The 14,292-nt window shown below is 39.7% G+C and overlaps 3 protein-coding genes across 3 annotated transcripts; 1 reads left to right on the forward strand and 2 right to left on the reverse strand.

The window, feature by feature from the left end:
* The first annotated feature begins 3,625 nt into the window (after nt 1-3,625).
* On the forward strand, nt 3,626-4,177 carry LOC138908527 (uncharacterized). Its single transcript, XM_070199199.1, has one exon. The coding sequence runs from the start codon at nt 3,626-3,628 to the stop codon at nt 4,175-4,177; it is 552 nt and encodes a 183-aa protein (XP_070055300.1).
* Nucleotides 4,178-4,652: 475 nt separating this feature from the next.
* On the reverse strand, nt 4,653-5,567 carry LOC108948489 (uncharacterized). Its single transcript, XM_070197648.1, has 2 exons — nt 5,111-5,567; nt 4,653-4,980 (listed from the first exon to the last, which is right to left on the reverse strand). Exons 1-2 carry the CDS (start codon nt 5,435-5,437, stop codon nt 4,849-4,851), a joined length of 459 nt encoding a protein of 152 aa, XP_070053749.1. The 5' UTR covers nt 5,438-5,567; the 3' UTR covers nt 4,653-4,848.
* A 1,382-nt stretch (nt 5,568-6,949) lies between these two features.
* LOC104116141 (uncharacterized) lies at nt 6,950-10,915 on the reverse strand. The gene is made up of 7 exons (XM_009626940.4): nt 10,663-10,915; nt 10,470-10,560; nt 10,261-10,385; nt 10,040-10,136; nt 9,260-9,369; nt 7,588-7,662; nt 6,950-7,260 (listed from the first exon to the last, which is right to left on the reverse strand). Exons 2-7 carry the CDS (start codon nt 10,537-10,539, stop codon nt 7,210-7,212), a joined length of 528 nt encoding a protein of 175 aa, XP_009625235.1. The 5' UTR covers nt 10,540-10,560; nt 10,663-10,915; the 3' UTR covers nt 6,950-7,209.
* Between the last annotated feature and the right edge of the window lie 3,377 nt (nt 10,916-14,292).

The raw sequence follows: 14,292 nt of genomic DNA on the forward strand, positions 1-14,292 counted from the left end.
GAAATACTTCAAGCACGGCAAAGTGAAGGACGATGAGGCCATGATCAACACTGCAGTGTTGTACCTCTCAGAGACTGCCATGCTATGGTGGAGAAGGAAGATGGCCGACGTGGATAAAGGTATATGTACTATTAGCACGTGGGATCAGTTCAAAGCCGAGTTCAAGCGACAATTCTTTCCAAACAATGTCTTGTACGAGGCAAGGCGCAAACTTAGGGAGTTGAAGCAAACAGGGAGCATACGTGTCTATGTCAAGGAATTCACTACCCTTATGCTTCAAATCCCCAACCTGACCAATGATGACTTGTTGTTCCACTTCATGGACGGGTTGCAAAATTGGGCTAAGCAGGAGTTACAACGCCGGCAAGTCGCAAATATAGACCAAGCCATAGTGGAGGCCGAATCATTGATGGATTTCAGGCATGACAAACACGACAAAGGGAAAGTCAAAGAATCAAAGTTTAACAATGTCAAAGGTGGGGGAGACCGTGGCAAAGGCAAGGAGATACAACAACAATACTACAAGACTCAAGATTCTAAAAAGCTGAGTGGCCGTCAGGGGTACGCCGAGAAGAAAGCGCAGGCCGAGAAGAAGGGATGTTACATATGCGGAGGGCCTTACAGCTTCAGGAATTGTCCCGACCTAAAGAGCCTTAGCGCCATGGTCCGTGAAAGGAAGGAGCAGCCGCAAGGAGAGAGTTCGGGAACCGCACAGTTAGGTATGATCGGATTATGCGGTGTTGTCACAAAGCAATCTATCCAACCTACCGAGAATGGAAACCAGTACGTGGATCTCACCATCAACAACAAGCCTGCTCGTTCAATGGTGGATACTGGAGCAACTCATAATTTCGTGACTGAGGCTGCCGCAAAAAGACTAGAATTGAAGCTTGCTCCAACCAACTCTCGCGTCAAGACCGTGAATGCCGAGGTACAAAATGCTCGTGGGGTAGCTAATGGAGTTGGTGTCAAATTGGGAACTTGGAAAGGTATGACAAACTTTACCGTAACCGCTATGGATATCTTTGACATCATATTGGGACAAGAGTTCTTTAGACATTGTCATACTTTGATCGATCCCTACCTCCAACATCTCTTGGTTATGGAGCGAGAAGGAGCTTGCATGGTACCTACAGTGTCTATGCCACACGGACAGAGCCAAGCACAACTCTCAGCTATGCAGGTTATAAAGGGGATCAAGAAGGGGGAGCCGACGTTCGTGGCAACCATCGCAAGTCTGGAGGAAGACAAGAGTTTTCAAGAGACACTACCACCTTGCATAGAGAAGTTGCTTGAGGAAAACAAAGATGTCGTGCCCGAGGAGTTGCCTAAACACTTGCCGCCTAGGCGAGAGGTGGATCACAAGATTGAGTTGGAGCCAGGGGCTAAGCCACCTGCATTTGCCCCATATCGTATGGCACCGCCCGAGCTAGAGGAGCTTAGGAAACAATTGAAAGAGTTGCTAGATGCTGGTCACATTCGCCCATCAAAGGCACCTTTCGGCGCACCAGTATTGTTCCAGAAGAAGAAGGATGGATCACTACGCTTGTGCATAGACTACCGAGCACTTAATAAGGTCACGGTGAAGAATAAGTACCCAATCCCGCTCATTGCTGACTTATTCGATAGACTTGGGCAAGCCAAGTATTTTACCAAGGTGGATCTTCGCAAGGGCTACTACCAGGTTCGCATTGCAGAGGGGGATGAGCCAAAGACAACATGTGTGACGAGATATGGAGCCTTTGAATGGTTGGTGATGCCTTTCGGCTTAACCAATGCACCTGCCATATTTTGCACCCTTATGAATAAGATTTTCCATCCCTACCTTGATCAGTTCGTGGTAGTCTACCTAGACGACATAGTCATCTACAACAACACCTTGGAAGAGCACATGAAGCACTTAAGGAAGGTTTTCCAAGTCTTGCGGGAGAACGGGCTATACATCAAGAGGGAGAAATGCGAGTTTGCACAATCAAAGGTGCACTTCTTAGGCCATGTTATTAGCAATGGCGAGCTACGCATGGACGAGGCTAAGGTACGTGCTATCCAGGAGTGGGAGGCACCTATAAAGGTAACTGAGTTGAGATCCTTCCTTGGCCTTGTTAACTACTATCGTCGGTTCATCTGTGGCTACTCAGCAAAGGCCGCACCATTGACTGAGTTGCTAAAGAAGAACAAGCCATGGGTTTGGACGGAGCATTGTCAAAGGGCGTTTGAAGACCTCAAGGCAGCTGTAATAGAGGAGCCAATCTTGGCATTACCTGACTTTGCCAAGACATTTGAGGTGCATACAGATGCCTCAGATTTTGCCATTGGGGGTGTCTTGATGCAGGATAAGCATCCCATAGCATTTGAGAGTCGCAAGTTAAATGAGACGGAGCGGCGTTACACAATGCAAGAGAAAGAGATGACTGCTATTGTGCATTGCCTTCGTACATGGCGACATTATTTGCTTGGGTCGAGGTTCGTGGTCAAGACCGACAATGTAGCTACTAGCTACTTTCGGACGCAGAAGAAGCTCACCCCAAAACAGGCTCGGTGGCAGGATTTCTTGGCCGAATTTGATTATGTACTAGAATATAAGCCGGGCAAAGGTAACGTTGTAGCCAATGCCTTGAGCCGGAAAGCCGAGCTTGCTGCAATCACTTCAACAAGATGGGACATTCGTGAGGCTATAAAAGAAGGCATGCAACACGATCCAGCAGCCAAACAACTTATCGAGTTAGCCAACCAGGGCAATACGAGAAGTTTTTGGGTCGAAGACGGCCTACTACTTACCACAGGTCGGCGGGTCTACGTGCCTAAGTTTGGAGACATTAGACGGTGGATTATAAGGGAGAGTCATGACACAATGTGGGCTGGTCATCCAGGCCAACGTCGCACTAGGGCCTTGGTTGAGTCAGTCTACTATTGGCCACGCATGCGAGATGACATAGAGTGTTATGTGCAGACTTGTCTTGTCTGTCAACAGGACAAGGTTGAGCAACAAAAACCCGGAGGACTTTTGGAGCCACTACCAGTTGCAGAGCGTCCATGGGAGAGCGTGACTATGGACTTTATCACTTGCCTACCGAAGTCTGACGGTTATGGTACTATTATGGTGGTCGTGGATAGATTTTTCAAATATGCCACCTTCATGCCCGCCACACGAGGTTGCACCGTCAAGGAAGCCGTCAAGCTATTCTTTAAGAATGTGGTGAAGTATTGGGGCTTACCAAGGCATATTATCAGTGATCGAGACCCCCGTTTTACTGGGAACTTTTGGAGAGAATTATTCGATATACTTGGCACGGAACTGCACTTTTCCACTAGTTTCCACCCACAGACAGATGGACAAACGGAACGGGTCAATGCCTTACTAGAATGCTACTTGAGGCATTATGTAAGCGCGCATCAGAAAGATTGGTCAAGGCTCCTAGATATCGCCCAATTCTCTTATAACTTGCAGCGGAGTGAGTCCACGGGACGGACACCATTTGAGCTAGCCACAGGCCAACAACCACAAACTCCACATTCATTACCAGCCGCGTTCGAGGGAAAGAGTTTGGGGGCTTATCATATGGCTAAAGGATGGGAGGAGCAGCTTGACACTGCTTAGTCCTACTTGGATAAGGCAGCTAAGAAGATGAAGAAGTTTGCAAATCGTAAGCGGCGTCCCACAGACTATAGAGTTGGGGACATGGTCATGGTGAAGTTTAATCCAAGACAGTTTAAGGCACTACGAGGCATGCATCAGAATCTGATTCGCAAGTATGAGGGGCCATTTAAGATAGTCGCCAAGGTAGGCAAGATCTCATACAAGCTTGACATGCCATCATATCTTAAGATCTACCCTGTCTTCCATGCCAGCATGTTTAAGCCCTATCATGAAGACAATGATGATCCAAGTAGGGGCCAATCAAGTCGAGCGCCTATTACTATCACCGCCTCGCACGACCGGGAGATTGAGGCTATTATTGATTACCAGGCCAGGCGAAAACAAGGGCAAAAAGCCACCGCAATGTTCCTCGTCCATTGGAAGGGGCAATCACCGGAGGAGGCCACATGGGAACGTTATGAAGATTTATGGCAATTCAAAGATAAGATCCGAGAGTTTATGCAGCAACATTGCGCCGCGGTCGTCGCAACATTAGGTGGGGGAGAGTGTGATGACTCGCCATGTCATCATGCCACATAAGTGCCATTTGGCATATATTAATGCCATGTGGAAGCTTACATAGGAGGAATGCTTGCATTTGTGAGAAGATTCTAGAGAAGTATGGACATTTCCTTTGGAAGATCCTAGATGTTTATGGATTTGCTAGGAAAGTCCTTGGAATCTTCTAGGCTTGTAGAGAATTCTAGAGAAAACCCTTATCTTGTAAATATTAAGGACTTGTGTAACAATTAATATTTGCACACTAGCCCCTAGGAGACTAGTATATAAAGGAGGCCATTCATTTATAATTCATCAAGCAAACAATTCAAGTTCTCTCTAATACAAAGCTTCCATTAACAATTCTCTTGTGTTCTTTCTACCATTCTCTTAGCGATCTTGAGTGTAGTAAGGCTGACTTGGCATAACAAGAACGTGAGCAAATTGTCAAGTGCCGCACGTGTACTTAGTTAATTACTAAGGACGTGACATTAAGCTGTAAAACTAGATGGTCACATGATTCAACATGATATCATAGCAGATAAGAAATCATAGGTTCAAATCTCACAGCCACCAAAGAAGCAAAGAAAAATATTTCCACGCGTTTGGTACCTGAAAAAGAATCAGTGCTACACGTAGGGGAAATTGCTGACCATAACAAAGTAAAAATCTACTTTAAATTATGATCGCCAAATCTTCAAAGAGAGGTAGAATCATCTGTCTGAGAAGTCCCATACACATACAGTAGCATCCTGGAAAACAGCCTCAGAAGCTCTCAGTTCTCTGAAGACAACTGCTGGATTTGAGTCTTCACCTAGAATTTGCGGGAGTCCATGTCGTTGACGCTGTATATTAAAGAAGAACATACCATAAGCCAATGATGTGTAATTCAATAGAAGCAATCAACTTTAATAGCAGCAATAAGATTATCATATTTTCCTTTCTTACATCAATCACTTCAGAATCGTTTAATACCTTTGTGTATCCGAAGGTATGTTCCTCAAGGCATCGAAAATGGTTTACAGCCTGAAATTCGTTTTGAATTGCATGTACTAACTTTCTTCTTTCTTCCACACCCTCATAGAAAGCTACCTTGAGTAATTCTGTTTCATCTTCAAGAATTCTCAATCTCTTATCAAGTAGTTTAACTTGTTCGGCCTGCACAATCTCCTTATTCCTATAACCTTCTTCTGCAGAAGAATTCGTTGAAGAACTTTCAGCCAAGTGAAGTGAGTATGCGTTGTTGTATAACGCGAGAGATTTTCCCTTGTTGCCTGACATGCTAGCTGCTCCTAAAAGCATACTGATACATATATTCTTCCGGTCTGAAATTATTCAAATTATTAACAAAATCTTGAATGCAAAAATTTCTGGTGTATTATATGAGAAAACGTAGAGGTCTGACTCTTAATTGATAATAGCAGGGTGGAAAACCGGTAAACGAGAAGTATTTGTCTTGAAGCTGAAAGAGGCATATTTTGGATGCATATAAGCAGAAGGTATTAATGCCAGTGCTTTCCGAGTACGGCAGTAGCTTTAGGGTGTGTTTGGTATAACGGAGAACGTTTCCGTATCCAAGAAATATTTTTCAAGAAAATATTTTCTTGAAAAATAAGTAGTAATCTTATTCATTTTTCGCTGTTTGGTACACAAATTAAGGAAAATAACTTCTTAAGAGTATTCATAAATAATTAGGTACAATAAACATGAAGTCATAAACTTTCGAACCCATAAATTTCATAAACTTTCGAACCGCTAAACTTTCGAAACCGTAAAATTTCGAACCCGTAAACTTTATAATTTCTAAACTCGTAAACTTCCAAACACATAAACCTTCGAACTCATAACTTTGAAACTTGTAAAATTTCGAACCTGTAAACCGAAAGATGCAAAAAAATAAAACTGAAAATATAAAAAGAAAATATTTTTTTCGGGTCGGGAGGAGGAGGAGGAGGAGGAGGAGGGTGTGTGTGTGCGCACAAAAACGAAAAAACAAAAAATTGAAATTACAAAAAAAAAAAACTTTTTTTGTGCGGGGTTGGAGCAGTGGGATGGGTGGGTGGTGCAGAAAAAAAAATAGAAATTTGAAAATTACAAAAAAGAAACTTTTTTTTTGTGCGGGGTGGGGGTGAGGGTGAGGGCAGTGGGGTGGAGGCAGTGGAGTGGGTGGTGCAGAAAAATGAAAAAACAGAAATTTAAAATTACAAAAAAAAATATTTTTTTTTTACGGAATGTAGGGTGGGTGGTGACGAAAAAAAAAAAAAAATTTGAAGAAAAAAAAAGCCTTTTTGAAGAGAGGGGTGGGGTTAGGTGGGTGGGTGTGAGAGTGTGGGGTGGGTGTGAGAGGGTGGGGTGGGTTGAGAAGGAGTTTTGAAAAATATTTTTCCTTCTCTTAACAAGGAAAATATTTTCCTCCAATTAAGGAAAATGAGTTCATAAAGAAAATATTTTCTAAAATATTTAATCCAACAAAACATGAAAAAATTAAAAAATATTTTCCTTCCTACCAAACACACCCATAGTAATAACTCATTCTATTTTTGGCACTTTTCAGAATGATTTGAAACCAAATATTTTAGACTGTCAACTAACCTTCAACTGGTTCAAATTAATCACCAATCCTTTCATTGGACCGTTTCGGCTAATGTACGAGATCAAGGGGGCGGAACCCCTTGCGACAGCCTCGCTAGCCAGTTAGCAAGCCGAGATTGAGCGTGTTCGAATACAGTATGCAATTCACTGAACGAGCCCAATATGCACCACGTTGGTTAAAGCACGCAAAACTCTGCTCGACTCGACTTGGAAAATACACAGTTTGTGAGAGATGAAAATTATAGCATATTCAAGATCTTCTGAATAAGCTGAAAGCTGTTTATCTTAATTACACAGTGGTTTCTCTGTTTCTGTCCCTGCCCCACAAACAGACAGAAAAGGGGGGCAAAAGAAGGAAAAAGAAAGGGATTTAACAAAAAACAGCAGGAGAATGCAGGTGCGCGAATTCAACAAAATAGAATAACACGGCTGCCTTGTACGCAGAGACAACAGAATTGTAGTAACTGAAATCGCAGTTGTAACTAGTCAATTGGTACTTCTACTTCCATCTTCAAACCAGGGTGGTCCAGGATCTGAAAACATCAGCAAAACACAAGTACAAAGCTATAAGGAGACAGATTATTGAGTACTGAAAAGAAAAAGATGAATTTAACAATACAATAAACCAATTAATAAATTGGAATCAAATGATAGCAGCTTCAAAACATGTGTGTTTTACTTTAATGAGAAGAAACAGCATGCAGAAGCATACTCGTTGAGAATATGGCCTTAGCGTGTACTAATCTTTCCGATTAACATGTACAACCCCCCCCCAAGAAAAAAAAAGAGAGAGAGAGATTGTTAGTAATAGAAATCACTTGTAGTTTTGTATTCCCAGTCAAATAAAACATGAATATTACCTTAATGAAGTCGTTCAACAGCAACAGTGAATCCCTTGTATAACCAGCCTCATGCAAGACCTGGCTCAACACTTCCTGCAATCCAGATCAAACACACACGAGGAACTCGTCAAATTCATCATTCAAAAACTATCTGAAATGACAAGTGATAAACTCTGGACGCAGAAGCAAGAAAGCTACAAAATTCACACGAGATTTAGAAAGTAAGTATTTATTCAAGGATAACAGAGTGAGCAATGTTAAAGGATACAAAGATTGTACTCAAAACTTCTAGACTGTGCATGTGAATACAGCATTGTAACAGCAAAAAGGTCCAGCAAATCATAAGGAACTAAACCAACCATTGATGCAAAAAAAATCATGGTACCCAAACACATTCAAATTGTGAATCTTAAAATATGAACAATTTTTTTAGCAAATAATACTCAGAATGGCCCTTCTTAACAACCACCCTCCCAACTTGCTCATCTCAGGCATAACATTTTACTTGCAGACTTGAACTATAAAACCTTCTCTATCATATATTGCCCAGCCTTCTTCAATTTTCTCTTCACTTCAACCCTAGGTAAAGTAATAATATAAAGGAAAAGAGCAAGATCTCTATTCTCTACAACATAGAAGCCACTAAAGAAGAAAGCAGGGTAACTTTTATAAAGGAGAATCTGTCCGCTGTCACAAGCTAGATCAGAAGCACTGGATAAAGTAGCAGTTCATGATTCTACAAACTACAATTTAGAGCCTTATGTTAGAAAACTGCACTTTAGACCCTTACATTAAAACATGTGTAGCATAGATCGCAAGCTAGTTAAGTGAGAAAAGGTTTCAAATTGGGAAGTTACAACAACAACAATAACCACAACCCAGTATAATCCCACTAGTGGGGTCTGGGGAGGGTAGTGTGTACGCAGACCTTACCCCTACCCTGGGGTAGAGAGGCTATTTCCGATAGACACTCGGCTCCCTCCCTCCAAGAACTCCCCACCTTACTCTTGGGGTGACTCAAACTCACAACCTCTTGGTTGGGAGTGGAGGGTGCTCACCACTAGAATTTAGGCAAATTGGGAGTAAAAATAGGGAAACAACTACTATTAGCTTTTAAGATAAGAGAGGGGCAAAAGAGATTTTATAGTTTTTTTGATAAGGAAAGAAATCTCAGATTGATATTTTCAGTTTACACTTTAGACATGTTTATATACTTCCAGCTTTACTCTTTTGACAGAGTAATTTAGTTATAGACTAAATAAAATCGAGCACAAGCAATGATCACAGTGAAGAACCAAGACATAAAAGCATAAAGCACTTACAATTTCAAGAAATAGAATGACTAAAATCTGTAAAAACTACTCAGGGCACTTCAAACACATGAATGAAGATTACCCCTACATGCCATAAATGAAGTTGATGAAGTCTAGCATATTATCCAAACTTCTCTTTTAGGAGCCAGCAATCTTTGCAGGAATACTCATCTTGATGAAGATGTATAATCTCTATCATTGTGGTGTGAGATAATCATTTTGACACTTTTATCTTTATAGAATCCTTCTATCTTGGATAGGAGACTAAGTCATACATCTTGTACAACTCGAGCACTTTCTCAATGTTATTTTTGTGAATAAATCTCTATACTAATATGAGAGAGTAGAAAGGAGAAAAGATGTCAACTGTCAAGTACCTCTCTTTGCTTGTCTGAAATGAATGATCCAGTTAAATCCCGAAGCACTTCCATTATGTCATCAAAGGTCACCTTCCCATTGCAATCAGAATCATATACCTTGAAGATAACTAAGCAAAAAAGTACGTTGAAGAGTCAGTAAGTGCTAAGAAGGGCAAAAGAAAGTATGAAAGTTATATTAGGTAAATAATAAATCTCTTGTTTCAATTTTCAAATACATTTCAGCAGTAAAAGATAGGATCTGCATAATTGTTGCTATAAAAGGACTTCTACAGTGACTGGTACTACATATTAAAACCTTTACATCCCTCTAGTATAAATCCCCAATCCTAGACAGACTAAAAATAATCATGTAATGGCACAGATGGATCTTCTCTTTAAACCACAGTAGCAGATCGGTCGGCACAATTTATAAAGGGAAAGTAGGCGAAGGATCTTACAAAAATTTCAGATATGCATAATACTACAAAAATCTAGCAAGGATAGTAGCATGTCTAGCTACATATCTGCATCCAGCTAATTGACTTGCAATACCTAAGATGTCACTTAAGCTAAACAAAGTAGTTTAATAACAACTACACCTCATTCTCAATCAAGTTAGGGTCAACTGTGTGAATCCTCACTGACAGTGTTACTCCATTTAAACACATCTCACGCCAATATAATGAAAATACAAGGTCTAAACAAACAAACCCAAAAACATTTTAAACACGGTCCTTCTATCAAACACGTTTTTCCTTAAGTTGCATAAAAACAACACATGTAAGACTTATGACGTACGTTCAATTTTCTGTGCCATGCTCGCTTTAGCACTGAAAGTTGATAAAAATGCCACGAAGTCCTTGAAATTCAAGCCATCCACCATCTTAAGCAATCTCTGGAAGATGCATTTCACATTATCAAACACAGAGAACATACCAACAAGACAGACAAGAAGATACCAATATCCTATTACATACAAATATACTAGTTAAGACCAACATAAAAATTTAAAAGCAAACCTGAGAGAGTGGATTCATCGCGAATTCAGGCACAGACATAAACTCATCAGCTGATATAAAGCCCTTTGAATTCCGATCAAGTTGGCAGAACCTCTGATATAGTGACACTATTTCCTGCTGTGTAACTGCGGTTAATTTTTTCCAATTAGTAAGCTGCGCAAGAAAAGGAATAAAAAGAAGACTAAATAGATGAGTAAGAAAAAATTTACATAGATGGTTGCAATGGTCTTGGACATCCTCAATATCATACTGAGTCAACATTGAAGAAGCATTACCCATGCTCAAATCTCAGTGGCAAAACTACAAATCCAATCAAATTAACAGAAACCCATTAAACAAAATCAGATTTTTCATCAAAATTCAGAACCCCAAAGCAATTGTAAAGAATGAAATGGGTATTACCTCAACTTCCAAGATATTTTTTTTCCGAACGAAAAATGGAGAGAAGGGACAAAAATTTTATAGTGGCGAGGGTCAAAGCTAGCTCTAGAACAGTATGCGATAGGATTGAGCAAACTATGTCATCACTAATAGCGACCTAGATTGGTTTTGGTTTTACTAAGTGACGAGGAATTTGATGTCCCATTGTCTATCGAACTTATCACCCCCAAGTCCCCACGAGGAGAAAAAGATTCCTGATCCTGTGTTTCGCAGCAATTAATATTTGGATTTTTTTATTCCTATATACTATTTGAAATCTTATTAAAAATATTAATATTTTGATATTTATCCAACCTAAATATATTTTAGTTACAAAATATATACAATCCACCTTAAAAGGCTTTCAATCCATTATTTGTGTCTTCAATCAAGAGATTTAGTTACACCATTTTCCTTTTTTTCTCTCCTCTCTCCCCTCTTATAACAAACAAGATCAGTGAGCACGACTGAGAAATATAAACATGCGTAAATTTCACCGAAAGTAATAGTAAAAAACCGGAGGGGTCATTGAAAATATCTCAGTATTAATAGTCAGATCGTGAATTACCTCTTCGGGTCTTCCTTCAAGATTATTCACCAAATCTATCATAAACGGGTTTTGTCTAGCCTTTCGCAAGTCCATTGTCTCCTTCCTCGATTTATTTCTATCATGCCTCGACATTTTATCTTCTTCCATAGGAGCAAGTACAAGTTTGGGGGGTCGATATACATTGTTGCCATCCTGTAGCTCAAGACAAGAAACATTCAACCATCTCTTTTACTTTAGGAAATCATATGGGAGAATGAGAGAGTAAAATCATAATTTCAACTGCTAATGATCGAGTCAACTCTTTAAACACGAAGAGGAGAAAGGAACTAAAATGGTCATTTCATGGTCAAGTACCAATCACCCAACAAATTTAAATACATTTTTTATACAAATTTTATACAAATATGTCTTTTGTATATTTTGTATCTGATTTATACATAGTAAAAATAAATTCCATACATAACAATTATGTATTATGCAACTTATCTACAACTTATCTACAACTACAATATTATACCACTTAACTACAATTTTTATATAAACTTTATACAATATGTCTTTTGTATATTTTGTATCTGATTTATACATAGTAAAAGCAAATTTCATACAACTAATTATATATTATACAACTTATCTACAACTTTCATACATTATTTCTACCCCAGTTATATACAATTAGAATATCATACAACTGAAATACAATTTTTATACAATATTGTTCAACTTTCATACAATATTTAAATAAAAAAATATATATAAACAACAGAATATAATTTTTCTACAATTTTACTACAACTTTACTACAATTTCGTAAGTATAATATATGTCATGTCTTCTTCTTCTTCTTCGAGTTTCAATCTGAAATTTAGCCAAAATCAAGTTTAATCTTCACCAAAACACCCTTAAAATTGAGATATAAACTCCAAACAATATTCCCAATTATTTGCAGCAATTCAAACAAATAATGGTCTTTGAAAATCCAAATTCGAATTCAAAGCTTCAAAGCATTTTAATGGCTGTAAATGGTGGAATTGCTGCTCTCTTACTGGAATTAGGGCCGATCTTCGAAAGTGTTTTCTTCTTCATTGAAAGTTAAGCAAGCAACAAATGTTAATGGAGGTATGTGGTAGAGTATTTAGAGCTTGAATCTATAAAAACAGAGAGGAATTTTTGAAGAAGAGTGAAAAAATGTAACGACTCGGCCGTTTGTTTCGAGAGTTATAGCCCCGTTTTCTCCATTTCTGCCTTCTTTTGTGCTTTTCAGCTATATTATGATATATCGAGTTAGTTGGTTCGGGTCCGGAGAGGTTTCAGAGTGGATTGAGATACTTAGTCTCTTATTTAGAAGCTTAAGTTGAAAAAGTCAATTGGACATTGACTTATGTGTAAACGGTCTCAGATTCAAATTTTGATGATTCCGTTAGCTCTGTTAGGTGATTTTGGACTTACAAGCACATCCAGAATGCGATTTGGAGGTCCGTAGTGGAAGTAGGCTTGAATTGGTGAAAGTTAGAAATTTGGCGATTTCGGTCGGCAGTGGAAAATTTGATATCGGGGTCGGAATGGAATTATGGAAGTTGGAGTAGGTTCTTGGTGTCATTTGTGACGTGTGTGTAAAATTTGAAGTCATTCGGACATGGTTTAGCGGGTTTCGGCATCATTGGTGGAATTCGGAAGTTTAGAAGTCCTTACGCTTGAATCCGAGTATAATTTGGTGTTTTGATGTCGTTTTGAGTGTTCCGAAGGTTCGACTAAATTCGTATGTTGATATATGACTTGTTAGTGTGATTTGTTGAGATCTCGAGGGGCTCGGGGTGATTTCGGGTGGTTAACGGATTATTTAAAGTTGGAAAATGCAGCTGAAGCTGCTGCTACTGGTATTTTCGCACATGCAGATGGTGAGCCGCAGGTGCGAGGTCACAAGTGCGCGCGGGAGTTCGCAGGTGCAGACAGAGTTAAAGTAGGCTGGGTCCACAAGTGTGTAGGGGAGGTCGCATCTGCGGGTCCGCAGATGCGGATAGGTGCCCGTCGAAACGGAAGTGAGGAGGTCAGACAGTGTCCGCAAGTGCAAGGTCTTTTCCGCACCTGCGTGATCGCAAATGCGGATATGGGGCGTAAGTGCGAAGTTGGGGTTTTTAATGATTTTCTGCAGGTGCGGAGGTTCTTGCACAGATATGGCACTGCAGGTGCGCATTATTGTCACGACCCAAAATCCCACCACAAGCGTCGTGATGGAACCTAGTCTCTAAGACTAGGTAAGCCAATTTTCATTACATTTCGAAGCCATTTTTTTTATAAACGAAACCAACAACGAAAATAATTATAACAACCTCTCAAGACTGGTAGTACTGAGTCATGAACTCTAACATAATACATGAAATGATCTCAATGATCGAATACTCAATACTGTTTGATTAAAAATTAACAGTACAATAAAATGAACAGACTCCAAGGGACTGCGGCGACCAAGCAGCTCTACCTTGAATCCTTGCGATCACACTCTAACTCTGTTCAGGTCTGATACCTCCAATACTGGCTCTGCACAAAAATGTGCAGAAGTGTAGTATGAGTACACTACAGCTGGTACCCAGTAAGTATCAAGACTAACCTCAGTGGAGTAGAGACGAGGTACAGTCAAGACACTCACTAGTCAAATAACCTGTATAATATAGCAGTATACAATAGTACTGAAAAATAACTAGCAATGATAACAACAAACTCAACCAGTGATATAACAACAAGGCAATAAGAACATCACAATTATTACTCATGCGAATAAGGAACACAAGTACAATCAACAAGTCAAGTCCTTCAAATATAAATCCTTCACATATTATTCTTTAAGATAAATATCTTTCAAATATAATTCTTTCCAATAAATATATTTTCAAGTAAAAGTCACCATGTGACACCTCATTTCACAATCATAAATATTTCGGGTCTCAGCCCACTTTCATATTTTCCACGGCATCTCGTGCCCATATTTCTATCACCATCACACCCACAACTCACGTGTCAATAATAAAATCATTATATTTTTTCCCGGCACCTCATGCCCATAT

The sequence above is a fragment of the Nicotiana tomentosiformis genome, chromosome 3 (genome assembly GCF_000390325.3).
Source record: "Nicotiana tomentosiformis chromosome 3, ASM39032v3, whole genome shotgun sequence".
Lineage (NCBI taxonomy): Eukaryota > Viridiplantae > Streptophyta > Magnoliopsida > Solanales > Solanaceae > Nicotiana > Nicotiana tomentosiformis.